Here is a 25189-nt window from a genome sequence, read left to right as displayed (position 1 = left end):
TCCTCTCCCTCTCTTTCAATTTACTGCTTGGTTCACCATCCCAAATGCTCCATCCTAATGTTCTACATGAAACCTGGATGACTCTTGCACAGCAGGAACAGTGCTCAGGAGAGACTGATGAAAAAAACATTTGTTGGAAATTATTCTTCAAGACTGTACCAAGTTGATGGGATTAAAGCATTGTTTTCCACAAAACCAGACTGTTCCTAACTTCTCACAACATCCAAATGTATTTCTCCATGGTCACACATGCAACCTGTGACCAAGCTGAAAACTGAATCCTTGTTGTGTACTCTGTCCATCACATCCCTACCCTTCACCACCTACTGTCACTGACTAGTGTTCACTGACCCTAGATTCTGTTGTGCATTCTTATTAGTGACATTGCATTTGTGTCTGGACAAGCTTTACACTATGTTTGGATGATATAAGCTATAGATTTAAAGATAGCTACCTCTTATTTTCTTTGAAATTTAGATAGGAAGTTCTTTTAAACTGTTCACCTCAATTCTCCCTGAAGGAATAAGACATAAATCAAGACCTCCCAGGCTCTGGTGCTATTGATGGCAATGGCAAACCAAAATGGTCCTATGGAATTAAAAACATTATGAATTCCTTATGTACTTTATTTATGGTTATTTTTAGTGTTCCCAATTAAAAAAATAAATATTAATACCTCTGAAAGGTAGAACAAGATACCATTTCCCACAACATAAATTATAACGATAAGAGATGATTGCAAAACTACTATCAGTTTTGTACAGCCATATTTCTGGGGGTAAATATAAACAAATTATTAGGTCAAGTGACTCTCTGGAATCATCTTCTGAAATAAATGCAACATCTAAACATTTTGTCTGGAGAAAAAAAAAAAAAGAAACTGGCAACTGATAGCAAGAGAAAGTCTCCCAACACCAACTTTGTGTCAGACTCTACACTGCTCCCAAATATTATGACTTTTCATACACTGTATTACGACAATAAAAAAGTTGAGAGCTACACCAGAAGATGACAAACACAAGTTTATGTTTTGTCTAGTACAAGAGTCTTAAAACAAAACAAACACCACCTCTATCCATTATTTCCTACCCAGATGTTTCCTGTACACCTGCAGTTGTCTCCAGTCCTGGATTCATGAGCTATAGTATTCTAACAGACTCTCATCAGTGGGCTTTAGAACTTTTTTGTCTGCCAGGTTTACGATCCACCCTGGAGCAAGCCCAAAAAAGATCTGTCTGGGATCCTTGCGCATGCTTAACATTTTGAAGCGTTCATCCTTAGTGATGTCTGGTAAGGTGTAGCCATACTTCTTGGCCAGCTCAAGCCTGGCTTCTGCAACCTTAGCTGGATCTGCCAGGTACCCACGACTCCTGGCGTCTGTGTAGTAGCGGACGAGGTTTTCAGGTGGAAGCATTCGCTTGGGAATGGGCTGGCCACGCAGGAAAAATACTACTGGCTTACACAAAATCTCTGTGGGCAAGCAAGAGAGAAAAATAGATACCACACTTTTTATAAAGACATTAAGTAACACCTTCTTGTTTAGTATTTTGTGCTAAATAAACTATTAAACTGTCATTAAAAAGCATCAAGTGAAACAAGAAATCTCCAGAATATTCTTCTTCGGAAGGAGACAGCGGTTTACTAATTTCACTTAAAACAACTGCTTTAATTAATATTATGGATGAGTCACTACCATCCATATGCCATCATTTACTTCGAGGACTGACTCTTAGAAGCAAAGCATTTGCATGGTTATTTATATAGTGTACCAACAAATGTCAGATTCAGGGTTTCTATAAGGATTTTAAATTAAAAAAAAAAATCAATGGCAGATGCACTTATTTAATAATTTGTGAGACTCAAGTTCTACTAAATCTGGCAAATTACATTGCAGATCCTTTAAATCCTTTTTGACTATTTTCTGGGTTTGACAAAAAAAAAAAACCCACCACCAACAAAACAACTTGTTACCCTGGCACGATACATATTTTGCACAATAAAATGTCTATTCCTCTTGTTCTCGGCCTCATTCACGCATGAAAGCTCCATTATTGTCAATAAAAACTGCCTGAATGAACATCAGGCAGGATGCAGCCTCAAGCAAAGCAAAGCCTCATTCTTCAGTGAAAGTGTTCTGAAAACAATAGCCATTTTGACTGGAACCATTCTGAGCTTCTGTAACTTAGTTATTTCCTCACTTCGATGGAAAAAGAAGTTTAAATTAAAAATATAAACATCCACAGTGGGGTTTAAATCTGATTCTTTTTCCTCCTGCATTTTCTACCTTTCTCACATGTTTAATAACACCAAGATGACAAAAATTCAAAGCAACAATCTTTGATTAGTTCCTCTGGATTTCTTTTACTGGCTGATTGGTGAATGATTACTAAACACTTGCAGGGCTCATTAGTTACAGTTAAAAAAAAAAAAGAGCAAAACTGAGGCTGCATTACAGTTCACATCTGTATAATAATGTGCTGCTGAAGCTTTTACAAGCGGATGATTTTTCAGTAAGAATTGTTTTAAACTTTGATTTGGATCATTTAATCTTTGCACATTAAAAAGGAAAAGGGGTAGATATTAAAACAAATTCTTACCCAAACTCCTTGGATCATAGAACGACGTAGTTACAACACCTCCATTTTTTTCTATGGCTGCAATTGCTAATTCAGATGCCCTCTGCACTTCAATATTGACTTTTGCTGAAAAAATATCAGCACCCTGTAAATTTAAACACATTAGAGAAACATTAAAATGAGCATTTTAGGATATGCATTTATTCTTCTTTGCAAAGTTGTATGAAACTAACTACTGCAAAATACCATGGTTTGTCTGGTCCCTGCACTAAGACAGGTAACCAAAACACTTTCAGCCACATGGGTTGGATGAAAAAAAAAAAACCACAATAACTTTGCCTTTCCAAAAATATTCATGCATTTCTTTCAGTACACTCTAGTTTTCTTTTGTAAAATACTCGTTTGACCTCTTATGTGCTCCTGAACTATCGTTTCTGCTGCCTCTCAGGTCTCACAAACCCCGGCCTGGGTTTTTTCCTTAACACACAGCGCCCTCTGGTGGATTCCTTACCAGAAAAACTCCACAGCAAACTACAGAGGAAAGATGCTTCCAAAACATGTAAGGACAATCCGACAGCCTGCTATGGAAAAAATGAAACCCCAAGGTTTTCCAGTGTCTTGTACACATACCTCCTCCACCAACTGGACACCATAATCCTTCTTGAGGGGCTGCACTGTGACACCTCTGCCATTGACGAGCTGTGTTAAGTCAATGGGCTCTGTGGGGTCAACTCTACCCAAATCAATCAGGTACTGCAGCCTCTGGAGACTGAGGGGCTGGTACTGGTATCTGCGGCTGGGGGAGGAAAACCAAAACAAACAAACCAGTGAGAAATGTAAATACAAGCCCCAGTTACAGCCCAGGGCTTCATTATGAATTCAGATTTGCTCACTCACTGCCACCCCCAACACAATATTAATAATTTTGCTGTTGCTGAGCTCACTTTACTCTAGAATAATTTAGCTACTTGCTGACTGGTTTAAGGAAGCAGCAAAAGATAAAGAAATTCAAGTATCAACACTTCTTGGTAAACTAACAAGATTCTAAATAACTGGATTTGGAGTGAATTCAGCAACACACTCAAGAAAATCTGATACACACACACTCCCCCTCAGCCCCACCCTCACCAGTCAAAACCAAATATACCCTCTCATACAACTCTAGTCAGACTATCAGCCCAACCCCATACCTGCTCCTGCAAAGCCTGCCTCTACCCAACATGATTTTTGGTTCATTATTACTGTACCTAACTCCTCAGTATTAAACGGAATCTTCCTCAAAACACCAAGGAGGAGAAATACTGAAAATATTAACCAATATGTCCAAAGGAAGTTGGAATATTTTGTCAATAGCCATCACCTTCAGCAGAATCTACTTTTGTGTTTTATGACAGTTTCCCCATCACAGTGCCTATGCCCACTGCATCCCACTAGTGCAGATGTTCAAAACTTTCTCATACCCTCAGTCTGAGCAGTGATATTGAAAATATGCCACTGGTGCAGAACAACTGAGAAGCAGCTTATCTCTGTTATTGGCAAAAGTGAAAAAAAGACAAGAAATAGAATTTGCAAGCTCAGACAGCTCCTAATAGAGCAAAAGCTCATGAAGTAGAGACAGGCAGAGACCACAGCAGACAGAAAGAAGAGCAAAGTGAAGATAAACAGGCAGAGACATTGCTCAGCAGGCTCCTATTCTGCCATGATAGTGCCTCCCAAGTGCATTTACAGTGTTCACTAAAAACCATCTGCAATAGCCTGGCACAGACATTCTGCAAACACTGAAAAGAAATTGCAAAGTACTCTTTTTGCTTCCATGTGCTGTCAGACATGGTTAAAGCCAGCAAGCCCCTGTTAATTTCTTGTCATTTCGGAAACCTGGATTGAACTTGTGACCACTGTTAATATAAGCTGTGTCTGCAGCATTTCCTTTGGAGGGCTGCAGATCTACACTCTGTCTCCGGCTGTCTGAAGTGCTTGTCGTTGCTCTTACAATAACTTAAACAGGAGGAAATGACAATACCTGGAGTGGAGTTTGAATCACACTTCAAAACTAGCAATGCTCACAGAGAAGACCTTAAATAACCAGGCCAGGTCTGTAAGTTGTGCTGCCTGTATCAAGAATGGAAATGTAGAAATGCACAGCTACTTGATGAAGTTACACCAGCACATGGGACAAGAAAGCAAAGAGCTTTCAAACCAATACAGATTAGTCTTTTCATTCTTGAACTGTTTACTCAGTGTGGTAGTTGTTACTACTGCTTGTAACAGCAGTGTATGGGTGCAATAAACAGTTAAAAAAAAAAAAACAAAAGTAATAATTGGCATTGCAAATGAAGGAAATTAATGAAACACTGCCATAAAGACATGCTAGAAGAGTAATTTTAAACATTAAGAAGCTGGAAGACGGGCATGGCACAAAGAAGCTCAATGTGAAAAGAGGACAGAAGTGTCAAACAAGGCAGAATGCCTAAGGTGAAGGATGACTTAATGGCTTCATCCAGCATATTTAAGGAGTTTGCTAAGACACTAGGTAGAACAAAAGCAGGACAGATAACGCCAAAAAAGAGGACAGACAGAGAAGAGGGACTGTCTGGATTGCAGTTCCATGCCTAACACCATCACTTGAGCTAATGGGACTGTTCCCAGGTTATCTGTGTGCAGGCAGGCCAAGAGTCTGAGAAGAGAAATGTGTTCAGCTCTAGGACAAAGGGTAGCCTGCCATGTATGACCAATTATGCAAAAAAGGGGGGAAATCAATAGAACTGTAAACCAACAGATTATCAGTGAATTCATTAAAAACCCAATCTCACAAGAAATGGGAGATCCTGCTAGTAAAGAAGCTAGCAATGTGGAAGAATATCTTATTTTCAGCTAGGCCTGTTTTGGCATACTAGATTCTGGCTTCAGGAGACAGAACAAGAAAAAGCTGACAATGGCTAATATCTGGGTAAAGCCAACACAACTTACCTGTGTCCCTCATTAAACCCGTATTTTGGTATGACCAAGTAAAATGGAGTTTGACCACCCTCAAAGCCTAACCGGGGGCGATTTCCTCTTTGCCTTTGTCCTTTGTGACCTCGACCACACTTCTTGCCTCCGTATCTTCCACGGCCACGTCTTCTCTCCTGGAAAACAATCGACCACACATTTAGCCAACTACTTTGGAGATAAGCATCTACAAAACATAAGAGTTCAGAGAAATAAACAACTGAGCAAGATGTGGACAGATTAAGAGATAGCTCTTTTCTAAGGGGAAAAGTAGAAAAGCAGTTATTGTGATTTCTGCAGAGCAGATCAAGGCAGGCACCACAAAGTCTGAAAGCTGACATGAACACATAGCAACAAAAGGAATACCACAATTTAATACTATGCAATAAAAAGAATACCAGAATCTAATACTAACTTTTACATGTTAAGATTTTCCTGAATTATTGGTATTTCCTCCTATTTCTTGATAAAGTTGCTCAGTGCTCAAAAGTTTCCCAACAAAGACAATGAAAAAATAAATTAAAAACCAAACACAAAACCACAACAACAAAACCCAAACAAACAAACAAATTAATTCTATTTCAAGGGGCATGGGAACAGACATACTATCTGTGCTCTGCACACAAATAATTCTTTCTATGAGCTCAGACTTTCTAAAGTCTGCAACTGTTGTGATTTCTACTACAAATCAAATGAGATGATTGTATTTTAAACCTTTATTATTTTTACATTAAGGCTGTGATACTCAGCTATTAGTTTCCTGAACACTTTAAAGCAGCATTGCAGCCCTAAGCAGCAGCTCAGCATTCCTCTTTCCTCTGTGACAGCAGACACACTTGCACAGCTAAATGGTGAACAGGATCAAAGAGACAAGCAAAGGCAAAACCATTCCGTATATAATCCATGGGTATGGAGCTACCCACAGAAGTACAAAGCAAGCAGCAAGCAAGGGTAGCTGGGAGTGACCTCTATTAAATGAAGCAGTGGCAGCTCACTCTGGCCTAACAAAGCTTGTGTAAGGTGACTGCTCGCTACATCACAGTACTTGATTGCTAGCCTAACACCACAAAGATGGAGAACTTGATGTTTTATGTTCTTTAGTATGTTTTTAAGTTTTCCAACCTCTGGAGCATTTAATGAGCACTGAACTACAGGCAGAAAACTCAAGTCTAGACCATCCCTGCCACTGAAGGAAGCGGATTTATCCCCAGACCCTGTGGACCTTTACTCACACAGCCTCTTATGCTGACATGCAGTTGTGTGGCTTTGCCTTGGAAAGTTCTGGAGTCTACATTAGTTTGAAAAAAAAAAAAAAATTCAAAATCACCACTCCACTCCTGTACAGGGCTGCTGCGTGACCCTGGCCAAGCTAGGTGTTCACAGCTCCCAGCAGAGCAACTTGGCGGGGTACCCCTAAGAGCTACAGGAGATGAGAATTTCCATTCTCACCACAGGTTTACAATTCTGCAGCACTCACTAGTTTTGTAGTCATCTCTAGGGAGCCTTGAGCACCGACAGGAAAGTGCTGCATGGTGCACCCAGTTAGTTCTCTATTCCTATGATTTTAGCCCTTGAACCTCATCTCTTTGTTTACTGATCTTTTCCCCAAACCAGACGGGTTTCTTTTCTTTACTCCTTTATCATTTTACAAGGAGAAAGGGGAAACAAACATTTTGCTTTATTTTCGAGAAAGCAATAGCAACAAGAATCGTGAGCTAGAATCACATCTCGTTACTTTTTAAGCCTCTTAACCTTTCCTTTTCCAATAGATTACCCCATCTCATAAACATTTAGTATTGAGTATTTCTTTTACTGTTTCCTTTCTCCCTCAACGATGGTCAGTTCTCGGTGGGAACGGCCACATGCAGCAGTCATAAGACATGTGAAGGACAAGAACAAAGCCAAAACACACAACACTTCCACGCCTTCTCCTGGGCCTGGAGCAGCCTCCCCAAAAGCCTTCTAACAGCCCTTAAGGCAAGCACCACCAGGGCCGGGCGTGCCCGCTACCGAAGGGAAATCGCGCCCACGACCTACCCGATAAGCTGCAGACACTCACCCGCTTTTTAGAGCCCGGACTGGGCCTTAAATTGGCCAGACACACCCTGGGCAGCGAGCGCAGGAGCTCCAGGGCCTTGGTGCCACCATTCCCGCTCATGTCCGCTCACCTCCCAAGGGCGGCGAGCACTGCTCGCCCGGGTGAGCTGCTTTACGGCAGAGCCGTAAACCACGTCTCCCGCGCCTTCCCAACAGTGTCGCGCAGCCGGCGGGGCGGGGGCTGCGGAGGGGGCTGGCCCCGGGCCCGTGAACGCCGCTAGGGCGATTGACCGACGCCCGAAGCGCCGACCAGGGAGAGCAGCGACGTACCCGGGCCAAGAAAACCGGTGCCGCCTCCAGGTGAAGCGGCCTCAGGGCCGGCGACGGGGAAAGATGGACCCAGTCTGGCGGCCACGTATACGCTGTGCTGGGAGAACGGGGGTGCTGCAGAGAGTTAAACGTTAACGTGGATCTGCTTTTCATCTTTCCCGAGAAGGGTTGGACCAGATGATCCCGGAGGTCGCTTTTATCCGACTATTCTATGATTCTACGAGTCATGCCTTAGCTAAAAATACCGACAGATCAGGTGTCGGTGCCAAACTGCACATTTCCGGTATCAATTTTTCTATTATTCTCACAGATCTGCCGAAACCACAGTGCCCTGTGTCAATCCATAAAGTCTAAAGGCAGGTTATTACTGGAAATGGACATTAATATTAGAGGCTTGTCGTGCTGCAGTACTTGATTGCTTTCAATAATTTAATCTAGAAAGTGAACCTACTGGAAAATGATAACAGCATTTTCAATCAGTATATTGGTCTGGAGGGAAGATGGTTACTCTGGTGAAGGGTGGAGGCTTACCAGAGTAAGGCACTGAATTTTGGAAGCTGCTGCTGACAATTACAGAGCAGAAAGGCTGGTTCCCCTTGTGAAAGTCACCCAGTAATCCTCAGTCTAACATTCTGCTTTCAGTCCTGAAACCTCTCTATTTGACAAAAACCTTCTGAGGTGTTGAATGTCTGCTGCAGATTATACCCTGGAGAACAGGTCACACAACAGCTCTGCCAGTTCTGAGAGCAAACAGGAGTGAAATGGAAACCACGTTGCTGAAATTTCCCAGTTTCAGTATGAAATCTGTACAGCTTCTTACTCCCTTCAGAAAAATCAATGAAACCCACAATGTAATAATACACATGAAATGCTGGTATGGCTGACCATCTTGTCCAAGTCTATTTCAGCCATTAAGGGAAAAATCCACAGTTTGGAGCACTCTTCACCCTGGGAAGCTCTCACTATGCAGAAACTCGAAGTTAGGCAGAAAAGTATCACCAATATGATAGATACCTCAATAAAGAGACAGTCAGCTTACAAGTTTTTAAAGTTTTCTAATTCAGATGATCCCAGCAATTCCTTCAGGATATCAGCAGTTCAGCTCCTTGGACTTTTGTCTATACTGCCCCATGCCCACCTAGACCTTCCTGCTAGTGTGTGACTCGCCTGTGCCAAATCCACACAGCACTCGAGTCTCTCCACTGACCCTGAGCCATCCTAGCAGCACCTGGGAATTCAGGTAAAATCATTCCAGCTATACTGGCTAAAAAATTAAAACATTGGTCTAATCATGAGCAGACTACTTGGCCTCCTAGGCTGGTGGTTCATTAGCAGGCCACCTCACAGATACAACATTTACATGGTAAATAGCATGGTAGAAAGGAAAGACAAAGCTTTGTTCATGTCCCAAAGGGATGCTATATAGCAAGAGCTGGCTTCAGCATCACTGATACTGTGTGAAGCTCTCAATCTTTTAGGAAACTTTTATGCATGAACTATTTTCTAAACAGATTTTAATTGGGTGCAGTACATGAGACAAGAACACACTCTGAAGTGGAGAGAAACAAAACCAAATTTTCTCAGTAGCAGGAATTCCCTGGCATTAATACTGTGTGTGCTGTATATTTGTAACACTGTTGGTGCTAAGGCTTCTCCAATTAAAATATATTATCTCTGTAAAATATATTTTATGATGATAAAAATTATTAACATTGTTGATCATAAGCTTTGTGAAAAAAACTTCCCTGCCTGGTATGGATGTAAAAGAAGTGCAGTGTGTGTTCAGCTGCTGTTTGAGCTGCCAAAACAGCATCCATGTTAGCCAGATACCACCAGGCAAATACAATGAATAGATTGACTTTGTGGGAGATCTCTGACAAAGAACAAAGTGTTTCATTTTGATAGAAATGTGTTTGCCATACTTTAGAGTTGGTTTAAGTATTCAGAATGGACTGGAATGATCCAGTGATTTCAATCCAGACTGCTTGAATAGCCCGATACATTTCAAGATGAATAGGAATCGTTGACTCTTTGGCTGTAAACCAAGAGATTAAATTTGGTAATGAAGGCATCTGATCTGATGAGGACAAATGAGTTCCACCTAACAATGCTGTTTGCTGTATTTGTGCTGGTTTTCCTGTTTCCCATGACCTACTATTTTCTATTTACCTATTTACGAATACTGTAATTTCCCTTTCCCCCTAAGCCTTATAAATACAGCACAAAAATGTTTTTTACAGGAAACACTCAGACCACAGACACGTACAAATTACCCTATAAAAGTGCAATGAAATCTGGCAGATGTATCTGGCTACTTGAAAGGCAGTTTTAGAGGTGACAGTCCAACCTCCTTGCACCCACTGGAAACGCAAAGCCAGAGTCAGCTTTAAAGCAGCGCATGCAGACCGGGCAGGTCTCGGCCGGCCTTCCCTGGATGGGTTTCCCCAGCAGCTGTTAGCCGCCGACAGTGCCCTCCCGGAGGCTGCAGCGCCCAGGCCGCACTTAGCGCCGCCGGCTCCCACACGGACAGCCCAGCCCAGGAAAGCCGCAGCGGGAATTAAAAGTCGCAACGCCGGCTCAGCGGAGGCCACGTTAACCATTTTACCTCACGGGCATGCTCGCTGCGAGGCGGCAAATAGCTCTCCTCAGCCGCCTCCCGGCCCGGGAGCCCTACCTGTCCCGCCACCCCGGAGGCAGCCAATAGGTCTGGGGAAGGTGGCGGGGCAGGCTATCCCACGAACAGGCCACCGGTGCCCATGGCTGCCGCTGCAGCCCCGCTCGCCGCGCGTCTGCCCGCGCCCCTCCCACCCTACCGCCCGCCTGCCTTCCCCCGCCCTCCTGGCCCCGCGCCCGGCCCGCCTACCCGCTCCTGGCTGCTGTCCCGCTGTCCGTCTCACAGCCCGGTGTATGTGCGGCAACAACATGTCGGCGCCGCTCCCCGCCATCGTCCCGGCCGCCAGGAAGGCGACGGCTGCCGTGAGTGCGGGTTGCGGGGGAAAGGCGAGCACGGGGAGGCGCCGGCGGTCAGGCGTCAGCTGTGGCGGGCGGCGGCTTCCGCCCCGCTTTGTTCTCTGCCGCGGTCTCGGCTCCGGGCGAAGGGCAGCCGCAGTCGCCCCGAGGTCTGGGGAAGAGGCCACGGCCAGGCCCGGCCCCGCTCAAGGCAAGCGCGACCCCCGCTGCCGCTTGTGTGATGGGATAGGGCGCGGTGGCCCGGGCCGGGCAGGCTGACAGGTCTCTCCCGTTACTTTCCTGCCATGACTGGAGCTAGCGCCGGGCAGGAGAAGGTCACCGGTGTCGCCCGACGGGGGCCCCGCCGCGCCGTGTGCCGGTCCAGGGAGGGGTGCGCCCGCTGATGGCGGCGGGGAGGCCTGGGTGGGGTGGGCTGGAATGGGAAGTGAACGGAGCAGAGTGTGCTTTAAAGTCCGGTCGAGCGGCGAGCCATGTGTGCGTGAGCGGGCGTTAAGGGACTCTGGCTATGTGCATTGTTTACTGATCTTGCACTACTCTGTGTTTGGTTTTTTGTTGTTTTGTTTTTTCTTTTCATTTAGGTCATTTTTCTTCATGGATTGGGAGATACCGGGTGTGTATTCTGATCTATTACATACTTAGTAATTATTATAGTTGCAGATATAAGGCTGCATGTTTTAAAGATGTGAGCAGCTAAAAGTTACTTAAGCTTCTTACTTTGCCCTTAATTGGACGTGGCAGCTAACAAGATGAAAGTCCATATATGCTGGAATGATGATGATGATAACTGCTTATGTGAAATTTCCCTTGTTTAAATCCTCAAAAACGTTTTCTTCTTTCTTTCCAATCTTGCCTAACTTGGTCTAAATGTGATCCCTCTTTTGTTCTTGAAAAAAAAACTTGGTGGAGAAAGAAGTCTGTGGGTTTCTGATCTTTGACTTTCCTGAGAGTGGATTCCTGGTTATTGCTGTGTCTGAGAGTATGTTTGTTTTTTTTTTTTTCCTTCCTGGGTTTCTGGATTGCTGGTTTGCTAGCAGGTGCAGTTAGTCCATCATTTCTTCTTCAGTATGTTGTAGTTATATTAAAATCCACATTTACCTGATTTATCTAAGCAAACTCCTAAGCAGTCACCTAATGTCTATAGATTATCTGAAATAAAATCTTCAGACTCCAACCCCCTCCCAAACAGGCTGTGAAATACTCTCCTTTGCCTTGTTCCTGTTATTTCCATGTTTAAGCAGAAGTACAAGAGTTTCCAGGTGTGGTGAAATGTTTCCATTTGAACTTTGTGTGTGCCACTATAAGAATATGTTCATTAAAGCCATTGAATTAATGAGTTAGGACTGTGTTGAAACTTTTTTTTTTTTTTGGTGGAAGACCTTATAGGAATTGGCAACTAGATACTGACAACAAGTAGCATGAATGCTTTGTCTGTTATACTCCCTTATGGGCAAAATCACACGTGTTTTTTAAGAGCTCTGTTTTTTATTACCTGGAACATAAACTTTTTCTGAAGAACTGAAAAAAAGAGTCAGCTGTCGAAATAGAAACTTGTGTAACCTGGACACTTAATAGGTTAAAAAGAGTTGAGTCTGTGTGCTTGGTAGGAGTCTACAAGTGGAGATGTTTGCTTTCATCTGTTGTGCTGATGCATCACCACCTTGTTTGCATTATCCCTCTTCCTTTCTGCTGGTAGGATGCAGCTGAGGCAGCAGTACTGTCTTCATCTTGGCACCAAGTGTTCAGCAACTGATTGCAGAATCTTCTTGAGTCTTTGGAATTTGGATTGTTGCAAATCAGGTTGATGTTGGTTTTGGCAAGGAGGAAAACGACACAGAGATTTCCCTTTTAGATAAATTGTGTCCCTTGCACAAATGTAGTATTTTCATTTTGGTGACAAAGCTAATGCACAGTCTCAAGCTTTAAGTGCACTGAGGGCACCTTTAGCAAGTCATAATATCTCTATGGAGAGATGGTGGTTTAGCTGTGTTTGTTCCTCCAGTCCACTGCAGGTCAGACAAGCTACAACTGCCTTTGACACACTGCCATGGTTATTCAAAAAAACCCAAAACATAGTAGTGACCCAAAACCGATTTGTGTGAAGGGAACTAATTAACAGTTTGTGATTTCCTCCAGTTTAAATTGACCTGTTCTCCTTCACCTGACTGTTTAAATTGCTTGCTTCACGTTACCAACTGTATTTTTTTCTTACTCTGAGAAGTGTCTAACAGAGGTTATGTTCTTTTTCTCTCTTAGCTCCTTTAAAAATGGCATTTAAAGATTGATACATACTTGTCAAAATCTGAACAAAAGGTACAGTGTAGAGGATTGTTCTAAGGAGTCTGTGTAAATGTGTAGACAATGTTGTTTCCAAATTTGTCAAATTAATTTTCATAGTTTGCTAAAAAAAAAAAAAAATCCCCAATTCCCCAGTTTCTTAGCTAACCAGTTTTTCTCAGGCTTATTTCTCTCTGAGATTCTTATTTGGCCTTCTGTGATGCTGCAAATACTCCAAGTAATATCACCCACAATTTGTTGATAGTATGTTTAGAAGTATTAGTAGGAAGCAGACTGGGATACACAGACAGTGTTTTTGATGTCTGTGCTGTCTTTGAGATGTCTTTTTAACTTCAAGTGGCATACATCAGCTTTTCAGGATGATACTAAAATTCAGACTAAACCAAACATGCTTTTATAGCTTGTCTGTTGTTGCTCCAGTTAGTTCAACTGTGTGTCACTGCTGAATTTGTTAAAAGCATATTCTGCTTAGAATCAACTTTGCAGTATCTTATTTAGTGGGTGAGGTAGGAATACTGAATAATGAGAAAAATCAGGAAATCCAGGTACTGCTGAGTCTTCTGGAAGGCCAAGTGCAGGCATGGGCAGTGGTTCTACAAAGAGTCAGCATTGGGTCCAGCTTGGTTCATTTTCAGATGAGCCCTGGAGCGAGTCTTTCAGAGCTGTTTATTTAAATTATGCTTGCCAGTTCTGTGCTTTGTAGGAAGCTGGATAATTCATCTGCTGTGCAGATCTGTGGTTGTTCTGTGTATTCACACAGCATGTGCTTGAGATGAAAAAGCTACCTGCAGTCTGGAGGGTTGTTGAGGGCTGCCTGAATCTGAGAGCTCTCAAACTGAGCCAGAGTTAATAGGTCTGATTGATTAGATTGGCTCCATGTGGAGTCAGCTTAGATGTCGGTTGGCTAATGTCCCACATCAAGAAACATGCTTCAGAAAAAGCAAAGTTGGCCATGAAAGCTGCAGGAGCAACAAAGCACCCTCCGGGCTAGTGCTGCCTGGAAGCAGGATACCTGGGTTCGTCTTACATTGTAGCACTAAGGTTAATACACCCAGGCAGACACAGGGCAGGTTTTGCCTAAGGCCAAAGTGGTATTTCTGTGGCTGTAGCACAGCTATGATAGTCAAATGAGATAAAGTTTCCTGTGCTGTGCATATGCAACAAATACTGAGACAGAACACCCCTTTTAAGTGCACACTGCAGTTGAGGTAAAAATTGTCTCAAAGTGTGTTTATAGTGATCTAATTCAGTGTGTTTCATACTTGCTCTGTGCTGTTGCACCCACAGAGAAATAAGAGCCAAAACAAATGCCATTTCTAATATATTTTTTGTTGCCAGGCATGGATGGTCAGAAGCACTTGCAGGGATCAAAAGCCCTCACGTAAAATACATTTGCCCACATGCGTAAGTTGAACTTTTCCTGGTTTGTGTTTTTCTGTAGAGTTACTTATTAAGGCACTTGCACAGGTGATGAAGTCAGGTGGGATTTGGATAGCTGCATTTTGTGTTCATATAAGAAGCCACTCTAAAATAATGTTGATGCTACTTAAATATTCAGCCTTGTTAGGAACTGCTGTGTGAAACACTGCATTTTTAGTCACGTTGCTGCTTCAGACCAAAAACATCCTTGGAAAGTTTTATGTACAAAGTTAGATTGTTTTGACCTTTTTTCGATGGATTGAGTTTGTTGCTTTCTTTTTTTCCCCCACAGTCATTTGTTAGAAGCCAGTCTTAACAAGAATGATTTTCTTGTATTTTACTGACTGCTTGATGTGCTTTGTGTTAGGTACATGTACTTCTTAAAACCAGGTTCATGTAGCCTGGGTTAAACTTCCCTGTTAAGTACAGCATGTTTCAAAGAGTCGCAAAATACTCCTGTTTTCAGAAAATGATGCAATTTTAGAGGTGAAGTACTTCTGAGCCCACTAAGCAATCAGTAAATAAAGTGTTAAGTTCTATCTAGTACTTACTTAACGATAGAAAAGCCAATTAAGTATAACCTTAATTTACTTTAACGCAAAATTCAGATTCTTTGCTCCAGCAGTCTTGGCAGACAGATAAGGGGTGGTAGGGCGATATGTAAGCAATGTTTTGGTGCATGACTGATTACTGGGCTGTGAGTTTTTTATTTTACCACATGACCATGCTTTGCTGAGCTGCTCAAAAGGAGCTTAGCAGTATCTGCTGTGCTCTTTGCTTGCCCTTTGTCTTCCTTCAGTCTTTTCACACAATGTTCTTCAGTTTCAGTAGATTATTATGACAGCCAGATTTGATCTGTGGCATGGTCCATTGACGTTGTCCTGGTACAGATGAGAAAATGCCTTAGAGCAGCAGAAGGGTGGGAATGAGCCCTGAGGTGAAGGCAGGTGCTACTTAAGCAGATTGAGCTGCTGAGAGAAGTGTATGTAGCCAGACATGGGTCCAGCACTGTGCTGCCTTGGGCTGTTTCTTTAAGTTTTCTGAGGCTGCTGTGAGCCTGTGTATGGAACTGTGATAAATAAGTGTTACTTGGAAGTAATTACATGAGACCTATGTATTTCAATAAATACATATATGCTATGTATACACTCACACACACACACATATGTATATATATATATATTTGTAAAAAGCAACCCATTAATGTTTGATTGCCCTCCACTAGTGGTAATTCAACCCTGAATATTAAATGTGTTTGGGCTGGCAGGTTTCAAGAGAGATTTCTTTTAGACACATTACAAAGCAGTCAATGTTAGTAAGACACGTTAGTAAGATTGAGGATATGTAGTTCCATGACAACTGCATCTGCATCCTGAAATTTCAATATGTATGTCAGTGGTGTTTGTTCTCATTTCTAGGCCAGTTATGCCAGTGTCTTTGAACATGAACATGGCCATGCCATCATGGTAAGTATTTGTTCAACTGCAGGCTATTCTAATCAAAGGATACCTAGGGGGTTGAACTGGCTCTTAATTAAAAATCAAGCTGGTTTTAATCACATATAAGTATAAACAGCTTTTTGCTTTGCTTCTGTCCTTTATTTTACTAGTCTGTTGTCTGTATTGCATATGAATTCAGTCAGAAGTAGTAGAGCCTTGGAGTAGAAATATTATTGCTACTAGTGAGTAATATTTGGTGGCATATCTAGAAACTCTTCTTGAAAACATCCATTCTATTCAGAGAACACAAAAGAATATGGCAGATTTCAATGGATCCTCCTCAGATCATGATTTGGTCTTTTTTTTTGTTTTGTTTTGTTTTTCCAAGTAATTTGTGTTTGTTTTTCTTGTATTTCTTCAAGCAATATTTTAATTTTGTACATGCCACTGATAAATTGATTTTCCTGCTGAGCAAATATCAAAACTGAGGTATCAAAACTCAGAAAAGCTCTGTTGACTAAATCTGGCCTTTTAGCCACATTCACAGATTGTTCACCATTTCTTGTAACCTATGGGTGTGTGGTACTAAATAATACCTCAGTTAACATTTTCATCTGGAAAATATCCCAATTTTATTATTTGTGTTTTAAGGAGGTGGGATGCGTGCTCTAATGAGTAATGCTCTTGTTGATATTTAAGGTTTGATATCCTTGGACTTTCTCCAGATTCACAGGAAGATGAAGCTGGGATCAAGCAGGCAGCAGAGAATGGTATGGTTAGGAATACTTTTATGTCTTAGAAGTATGTTTATGTATTCTTAATAAAAATAAATCATATATCTGAAACAGATTTTCCAAAGATAAAGGTACTGGGGAAAGTGGTATATATATATTGTATTATTATTGATCAATGTTTAGCTAAGTGCATTGTTTGGTTTGTGGCTTTGTTGTCAGAACAGTATCAGTAGAGTAATTCACCAATATAAACACTTTGTACTCTCAAATATGAATTGTACACATTGTACTGGAAACCAGTGTACTTTCTGTTTATTTTTAAATTCTGAGTAGCAGGGCACATTAGAGCCATGTGAGCATCCAATTGTAATGCTGGAATCAGAACAGGATGCCACCTTCCTGGCAGTGGGGCTTTGAGACTTGCATGTTTTTGTCTTTGGAAATGTTGCAGTGGCACTGGAGTTTCTGCTCATACTTCAATTCTTTTGGTACTTGTTAATGTCTAGCTGACCAGATGCTCTTTCAGTAACTTTCTTTTGATATCAGGGAGAAGGTCTCTTTCCTCTACTAGAGTTTCTACAGAACAGAGTGTTTTTTAACTACTGTCCCTTATTTATGTTGCAGTTAAAGCACTGATAGATCAAGAAGTAAAAAATGGAATTCCTTCTAATAGAATTATTCTGGGAGGCTTTTCTCAGGTAAGGTATGGTTGGAAAGAATTGCCTTTTTCTAGGGAAGTAACTTAACTTTCCTTATGTGGGAAATCCAGACACTTGAGTTGAAAACAGCTGATGTTAGGTACTTCTGTCAATTTTCCTATACCTTAACAAATAATTTTAAAAATTTTTTTACAAATAATTGCCATTCACTAGAAAATGGACATGCATGTGGGATAAAAGTACTAAGATTAATAGTTTAGTTAAAGCCTTTATGCACATAAAGTTGTAGATGTGGTGCTGAGGGATGTGTTTTAGTGGTCACCTAGCAGTGCTGGGTTCATGGTTGGGCCTGATGATCTTAAAGGGTCTCTTCCAAGCAAAATGATTGTATGGTTCTGTGATAAGGTAGCTTTGCTTGGAAGCTTCACTGGTACTTTAAATTAAATTTTATAGATATTTGATGGTCTGGATTCATTTGGGAAATTCTTCTCTTCATACTTGTAAGACACCTGTGGTAGATAGGTTAATAGATTAATTTATCCATACACCAACTCCCCAGTCTGTGTGCAAGTAAATGTAAGTATTAAAGTGGTGATAACACTGTTACGAGCAATTTTGCTTTATTTGATTGTTTGTTTGTTCTTTTTTTCCCAGCTATTAGCTACAGTGAGTTTGGTGGTTTTAGTGTTGGTACTAAGAAAAAACAGATTGAAATAGGAAAAGACTTTTAAAGGAGAAACAAAAGATCTTGAAGCAAGCATTAGAAAGAGCATGATCATCACCATTGTAACACTTTTATCTGTTTATCTTAGGGAGGTGCTTTGTCACTGTATACAGCTCTTACAACTCACCAAAAATTAGCAGGTGTTGTAGCCCTCAGCTGTTGGCTTCCTCTGCGGGCTTCTTTTCCTCAGGTATTTATTTATGTTTCTTTCTTAAGCTAATTTGCATTTGGGGAATGAGCATATCTGAAGATGGTATCTTCTGCAGCAATTAGAGGTCATCATTATTGCTGAATATTGATGGTTGTTTGGTAACTCAGAAGTTTTTTAAAATAGGGCCCTGGATTTTTAGAATTTGACAAATAGAGAAACTGGATATACAGAGTAGCTGTCTGTGCCTAAAATGATGTTCCTGGGAAACTTAAAGCAGACAGCAAATTTCCCTTGAAGAAGAATTTTCTGTTTGCCATTTGTTCCATCTGCAAGGTACTATCTTATTAGAAACTGGATATTTAAACAAAGTATCAGGTTTTTTACTTGGCCAGGATTCATATTCTTCTGTTCTGAAATTTGTGCCAAAACATTACTTGCAAGTTTTCGAACTTCATCTGTTGTCAGCCACAGAGCTTATTTCATAAGGAACTTGTAGACTTACACATTGTGAGTTTTTTTCCTTCAGAATTCAACTTACTTGCCATGCCACAAGGCATAGTGCCACAGTTGTTTTATCACAAAGATTGTACTTGCCTCTACTTACAGTCTCTTTGTTCTCTTCCCTCCTCCAATTTCACCCCTGACAGGGCCCTATCAGTGGTGTCAACAAGGAGATTGCTGTTCTTCAGTGCCATGGGGACTGTGACCCGTTGGTTCCTCTAATGTTTGGTTCCCTTACTGTTGAGAAGCTAAAGAGTATGATAAATCCAGCCAATGTAACCTTCAGGACTTACTCTGGCATGATGCATAGCTCATGTATTGAGGTAACTTTCTTAATATGCAAAGTTTTATCTGGGTATGGTTATTTTTTTTTTCCCCTTAAAACAAATTCGTATTTGTTTGGGGGTTAGTTATGTTTGTTTGTTTTGTGGGATTTTTGTTTGTTTGATTCTTTTTTGTGTGTGTGTTTTTGTTTGGTTGTTTTTTTTTTTTACTAACAAGTGGTTGATGCTACTGACTTACTTTACTGAGTAACTGAATACCAAGCTGAAAAAGCCTCTGAGACAAGTTTATGACTAGTAGGCAGTCATAAGATTGTATTTTTGGGACTAGGCTAATTGGTCTATAAAAGACTACTTTTTGTCCTAATTTCTACTAAATGCTTACTAAAGTAATAACTAAATTAGGAGGCAGATTCTCAAAGCATAAATCCAACTCGGTATTTTGGAGAGAAGAATCTTAATAGTTCTATGGATGGAGACATTGAAGGAATGGAGTGGGAGGGTTGATGCTAGAGAAGAGGCAGCCTCACAACCTGTGTTTATGGTTCTGGCTCAGCAGGAAGCTGTGCTGATGTAGCGGCTTGCTACTGCTGGAAAGGGGTGGACTAGTTCCCTCTACTCATGGTCTTGTGGCCCTCTCTTCTTGCACCAGCTCTGGAGTCGATCAGAAACTTCTTTGAATCATTTGAACTTGCTAAAATGGCAAAAACCTGCTAGCTTCAGTTTTGCAGCTGTAATGAGTTGAAGCATCAGAATACAATGTGCCTTTGGACAACCTCTTTTGGACACTACAGAGTGGTACTGAGTTGTGTTTAGGTAGTGATAATATTGAGTTACCACACAAATCTATTAATAATGTGCTCTTTTTCCCAACATGGACATAAACCTTTATTTTTCATGTGGCTTGGTTTCCCAGTCTAGTTGCTGTATTGCTTCTCTTTAAGGAAGGAAGCATCATGAGGGTGCACCTCTGAATGGTGAGGAGGAGCTGCTGGCCTGTCACTGCTGCTAACTTGCAAAAGCTTGCAGTATACGCAAAGCCACAGCATTGGCTACATTCATCTCCTGTCCATATTCACATAACTTGGTAATTAGTCTGTAGCTTGTCTGCTCTACTTCTGAGAGAAATAAAGTAGTATTTGCTTTTTTTGCTTGTATTTTAGCCTCTCAAGTGCACAGTGCCTTCAGGAGTCCTCAGCCTTGACTTGTTGTGTGCAGTGGTATGATTTTAATCAAGTGACTAATTACTCAATATTTGTAGCCCAGCTGCTTGTTGTAACTGAAGAGTTTAAACATGGTGTAGCTGAATTTGTTAGTAGGGAGCTTCAACTAATCCATACTTTCACCTTTCAACAGGAGATGATGGATGTAAAACAGTTCATAGACAAACATCTACCTCCTGTTGACTGAAATGATACATGAGAAGCCTTCTCTATACCCACACCAGCATCAACTGTGGTAGAGTGTTAATCTTTTCATATGCCTGATAAGGAAGCATTACTTCTGTACCTGCAGTGTTGCTACTGTGTTGCAAATTTATACTTAGGATGAGGATTAAATAATACACATGTACAAGAAATTATAATCTTTTCACTATTAAGCATCCACTGGTGGGACTATGTGCATGAGGCAGCTGGTGACAGTGACAGACTGTAAGCTGAGCATACTGATGGAAGACATCCGATGGTTATTGATTGCAGAATTTTTAACTACTTGTACAAGTAATTTAAAAACTAAATCTAAGTGAGCAACATAAATGTGACCAGTTTAGTTTTACTCTAGACATGATTTGTTCTTAATACTCATTGAAAGCATATTAAAATATTTGCTTTATGTAGGAGATACATAAAGTACACAACATGTAACATAATGGGCATGTGATAGTAGAGGAAATGCTGTCAAGGACAGAGCTTTAAATATTAAATGTTAATTGTTACTCCAGATAAGGAGAGTTGTTCTTCTAAAATGGCTGGAAATCAGTGAAGGTATTTGTTATGTTTAAACCATATCACTTTTTAACTGTTTTCATCTAGGTGGATATTGTGGAAACTCTAAAGGGACTTATTCTATGTTAGACCATCATTTGTCACTTAGTGTCTTTGTCTTGATTACTGTAATCTCATGCCAAATGCTGACTTGGAATAGAATTCTGAAAAAGTGCAAAGGATTAATATGAGTTTCATTAAAAAAAAAATCCTGGTTTCATACTAAATGTTCCTCTTGTGCTTTAGTCTTTGTAGCTTGCATTTGTGTAGAAATGTTTATGTATTTCATGTGAACAATTCCAGCATATAGTTGTGATTTGTTTGTGTGCTTGGAGTAACTGAAAACAACATAGCTGTGTAGTGTTGTGTATTGTTGAAGTCTGATCTGTAGCAGTTATTGACTGATTTGATCTTTTTTTTAACAGCAATATAAGTGCATTTGGGATATAACCTAAACTTTAAGTTGATACCATCTAATACTTTCTTTCACTGCATGTTAAGACTGGATTGTTTTTTGAAAAAAAGAACAAAGAATTTTTTTTTTCAGATAATTGTTCTACTCTAGATCAATATAGCCTAGGAATATGAAGACCTACTATGGGAAAAAACAAACCTACATGGCACAGAATGTTCTTCTTTCAGAAGCTTAAAATTATAGAGCATACTGGGTCATAGAAATTGATGCACACTTAAGCTTTTTGCAGTTGAGAGCCACAATTTACTTCTGGAAACAGCTGTTCTTTCGTGGAGTTCATAGGGGTGTCATCATACTAGGAATGTTTACAAAACACACTACAGTTTTAAGAGTATGCTGCATAACAATGTTCTATACTATGTTTGTAAGCAAAGAATATTCCTGTTTTGGATGCATCTGTTATGTCAGCTCAGTACCTGCATTTAAGGTACTTTCTCCTCTCCCAGCTTAATCAGGTGGTTCTCTTACAGTTTATATGGATTTACATCCAAGCCAGCTGCCAGTACAGATGCATAAGTGGGGAATTAGACCTTTATATCCCTTCTGTAACAGAGCTGCTGCCAGGAATCTGACTTACTTAGTGCAAGTTCTCAGTTTTCAGGTTTTTTTTTTCCATATGTATTACACTTCAATTTTAGGGAGCTGTTTTGCTTTTCTAATCCATCTTCGTTGGATTATTAAATATCTCTTAATATGTAAAATTGCCAAGGAGGTTTTATCTAAATGGTGTTGAAGCACTTCTAGTTCTTCCATCTGGTGGAGAGGGCATGTCTATTAACTTTGAAGTTTAATTAGTATTTTCCCTCAGTCACTCTGTTCCATAGATCTGCCAATTTGTCTTTCAGTTAATTTAGTTCACAGAAGAAGCCATAATATTCTTACTGTAGTTGTGCCAAATTTCTGTTGAAAAAACAGTATGTCCCAGCTTGGAGTCATTCCCACATTGTATTAGCTAACTTTGTAGTCTTGCTGAATTGCCAGCTTGGTAAGCAAACTCCATGTTATTGTCCTAGTTCTTAGTTTTATCCTCATTCCTCTCTTGCCTAAACAATGTTATGTACCTCATCTTCTTGTACAAGCTTCTAGTTTTTCCATTATTATTTTCTTATCTGTTTGTAAATTATTTGATAATTCAGGTCTCTTGTTCAACTTCCGATCCACTCTGTGCTCATTTTACATAATCTCTCTTCTGTTAGCATGAGTTTAAAAAGTTTCTAAGATGTTGAAATGAGATCAGTCCCAGGTTATTTTGTTAGCTTCCTAACACTGACTTCAGCTTGGTGAACTGTGCTTGCAGCTTGTCATCTTCTAGTACTTGAGCATTTTAATCCAAGTCAGTTTCAATTGTCATCTCCACGGTGTTTTCAGATGTTTTTCTAGCAATGCTTTATGTGCTTTGTTCAAATTCTCAGACTTTTACTTATTTTTATACTGTTGCTTTGCTGCTTTTTTTATTTACAAAGAGCTGTCTTGCCAAAGTAAATAAATGTGACTTACTCTGAATTTCTCTAGGAAGGATTCACCTCATGGTTCTTTTTGCAGGAGTGTGTATATGTTGTAGTTGGGGGATGCTCAAGAGCCCTGAAGGCAGAGGAAACTTGAAGGACAACTGTCTCCTCCTACATTACAATGTGTATCTTGAGCTCTTGTCTTTTGTAACTTCCCAGTTGGTTGCAAAGCTCTGTGTGTGTTCTTGTAGCCAAACTTCTTCACCACCCAAAGTGGTTTGATGCTGGGATTCTTGTTGTAATTGCATTAATTTTTAGGTTGAGTGATAGCTCAGTCTGATGTAGTGGTCTTAATAATATTGTATTGCAGTGGAGAAGTTGGACTGTCAGTGTTCTAAATGTCAGTGTCCTCTCCTCCTAAACTACAGTTTGAAATTGCTCAAGACCAGGTTGGATGAGGCCTTGAGCAGCTGAGTCTAATGGAGAGGCATCCCTTCCCATAGCAGGAAGGTTGAAGTAGATGATCTCTGAGGTCCCTTACAACCTAAGCCATTCTGTGAATAAAGTTTATTTTCTGTAATGTTAGAGTTTCCTCCAAAAGTAATGATGTCTGTCAAGCCTACAAAAACACTGGTACCAAAATACCTTGCTTGCAGGTTGGTCTGTTTCAATAGGTATCTAACTGCCTGTGTTTTTATGTGTTTTTAATTCCAAACTGGTCCTTAAATTTGACTGCAGTGTTGTGCAGTCAGAAGTCTGACTTCTTCTTGGAATATGTTGCCCACTTTTTAAAAATAAATATATTGTGTGATGTATCACAAGTCAAGTCTTCCAGCCATTCTTGAGGTCAACCTGCAGTGGAGTCTGCACTGTGGTGAGTGTTGTATGATTTGGTCTCTTCCTCTTACCTTGTATAATTACAACACAGTAGATTGGTAAAAGTCCTGTACTCTGAAACTGATCTTGGGACTGGTGATTAAAATGTCTTCTTTCTAATGGTGTATACTGCACTTAATTGAAGTCATTTGGATGCATCTTCTGTGTGGAGGTGCTCTTTGTGCTGATGGACATCACTGGGAACAAACTGTAAGATGTTATTGAAGCCATATGTACAAGGCCTGTGTATCTTAAATTTTTTTAAAGAAATACTGAATGCTTAACTCTTTGTGTTATGAAGTATAAGCCATTTGTATTAAATGTAAACATCTAAGATGTATTTACTTAGTTTACTCATTTTATTTATGATAAGAAATCCTAATTTGGGAAATTATTTGGGAATATCTTTCAATTTTTTTATCATTGTGAAATAAATTTCTGTCAGAGTCTGGGCAAATACTGAAGATACTTTCCATACTTACCTGAAAAAAGTCAATTTTCATGTGCTATGAAACAGTCACCTAGAGGCTTCTTGTAACTATTGTGTGCTAATGTATGCATGCTGCCATAATACAAAAGGATGATGGTTTGTAGTTGCTGAAAAGAAAGGAGAACATCACCAAGGTATGTTTTGCCACCTTGTTGAGAGAATGATAAGGATGCCTTGGATTTTTTTTTCATCTTCTGGGTTAATTTTATTTAAACTTGTTTTCTTGGAATTCTCAGTAATTTGGAAAGGTAGAAGAAATTAAAATCTTTTTTAGTAGCTTTAGTGTAGGACAGAAAAGAGCTTATTCTAGCCTTATTTTAGGTCAGTACAGTCTTCTCGCTGTGTATTGCTATACCTTTGTCTTGGGGTTGAGTGCTGTCAGGGAGCCTTTGAAGTTATATTGGGTTTCTCATACTGAGTTCTTGGCATATTTGTTCAAGAAGCAGTTTTCGGGTCAAGGGCTACATGTGGTGTTTAGATAAATGTAACATTTGAGGCTGCTCAGTGGTATGTGTGGTGTGGGGTACTTTAAACCTGAGATTGAAGTGCTGAAGAAAGTTGAATGGGAATAGAGTGTACACGTAGTAAAGGGAGACTCTCCCTCTAACAGCTTAAAGCAACTGAAAGGCTGCTTGTCTCCATGGACTGTGAGCTGGGAAGCTCAGGAATGTGTGGGAATGAAGTGCTGGATGTGAATATGCTGTGGCAACTTAAGGGTATAAGAACAGTTAGAAACAATGAAGATGCAATACTGTACAGAGTAAATTTGTCAGTAGAGTTTTTTATGATGAGTTTCTGTTTACTTTCAGCC

General features: G+C 40.5%; 2 protein-coding genes across 7 annotated transcripts; one reads left to right on the top strand and one right to left on the bottom strand.

The window, feature by feature from the left end:
- Positions 1–863: 863 nt before the first annotated feature.
- Positions 864–7741, bottom strand: MRPL15 (mitochondrial ribosomal protein L15). Of its 2 annotated transcripts, none has more exons than XM_054394697.1 (5): positions 7624–7741; positions 5544–5701; positions 3207–3372; positions 2598–2721; positions 864–1470 (listed from the first exon to the last, which is right to left on the bottom strand). In XM_054394697.1, exons 1-5 carry the CDS (start codon positions 7720–7722, stop codon positions 1133–1135), a joined length of 885 nt encoding a protein of 294 aa, XP_054250672.1. In that variant the 5' UTR covers positions 7723–7741; the 3' UTR covers positions 864–1132. The 2 variants fall into 2 exon arrangements, with proteins under 2 accessions (XP_054250672.1, XP_054250673.1); XM_054394698.1 differs by having other exon boundaries at positions 5544–5698.
- Positions 7742–10838: 3097 nt separating this feature from the next.
- LYPLA1 (lysophospholipase 1) lies at positions 10839–24209 on the top strand. 5 transcript variants are annotated; one of them, XM_054394765.1, is made up of 9 exons: positions 10839–10907; positions 11480–11511; positions 14535–14600; positions 16034–16081; positions 16754–16824; positions 17413–17486; positions 18260–18361; positions 19012–19146; positions 20461–24209. In XM_054394765.1, the coding sequence occupies exons 1-9, from the start codon at positions 10839–10841 to the stop codon at positions 20512–20514; spliced, it is 651 nt and encodes a 216-aa protein (XP_054250740.1). In that variant the 3' UTR covers positions 20515–24209. The 5 variants fall into 5 exon arrangements, with proteins under 5 accessions (XP_054250740.1, XP_054250738.1, XP_054250741.1 ...); XM_054394763.1 differs by having other exon boundaries at positions 18970–19146; XM_054394766.1 differs by lacking the exon at positions 16034–16081 and having other exon boundaries at positions 18970–19146.
- The last annotated feature ends 980 nt before the right edge of the window (positions 24210–25189 follow it).

This window comes from Indicator indicator, chromosome 31, assembly GCF_027791375.1.
Source record: "Indicator indicator isolate 239-I01 chromosome 31, UM_Iind_1.1, whole genome shotgun sequence".
NCBI classification, from domain to species: Eukaryota; Metazoa; Chordata; class Aves; order Piciformes; family Indicatoridae; genus Indicator; species Indicator indicator.
The sequence above is the reverse complement of the archived record's forward strand: the minus strand, read 5'-3'. Positions and strand labels throughout refer to the sequence as shown.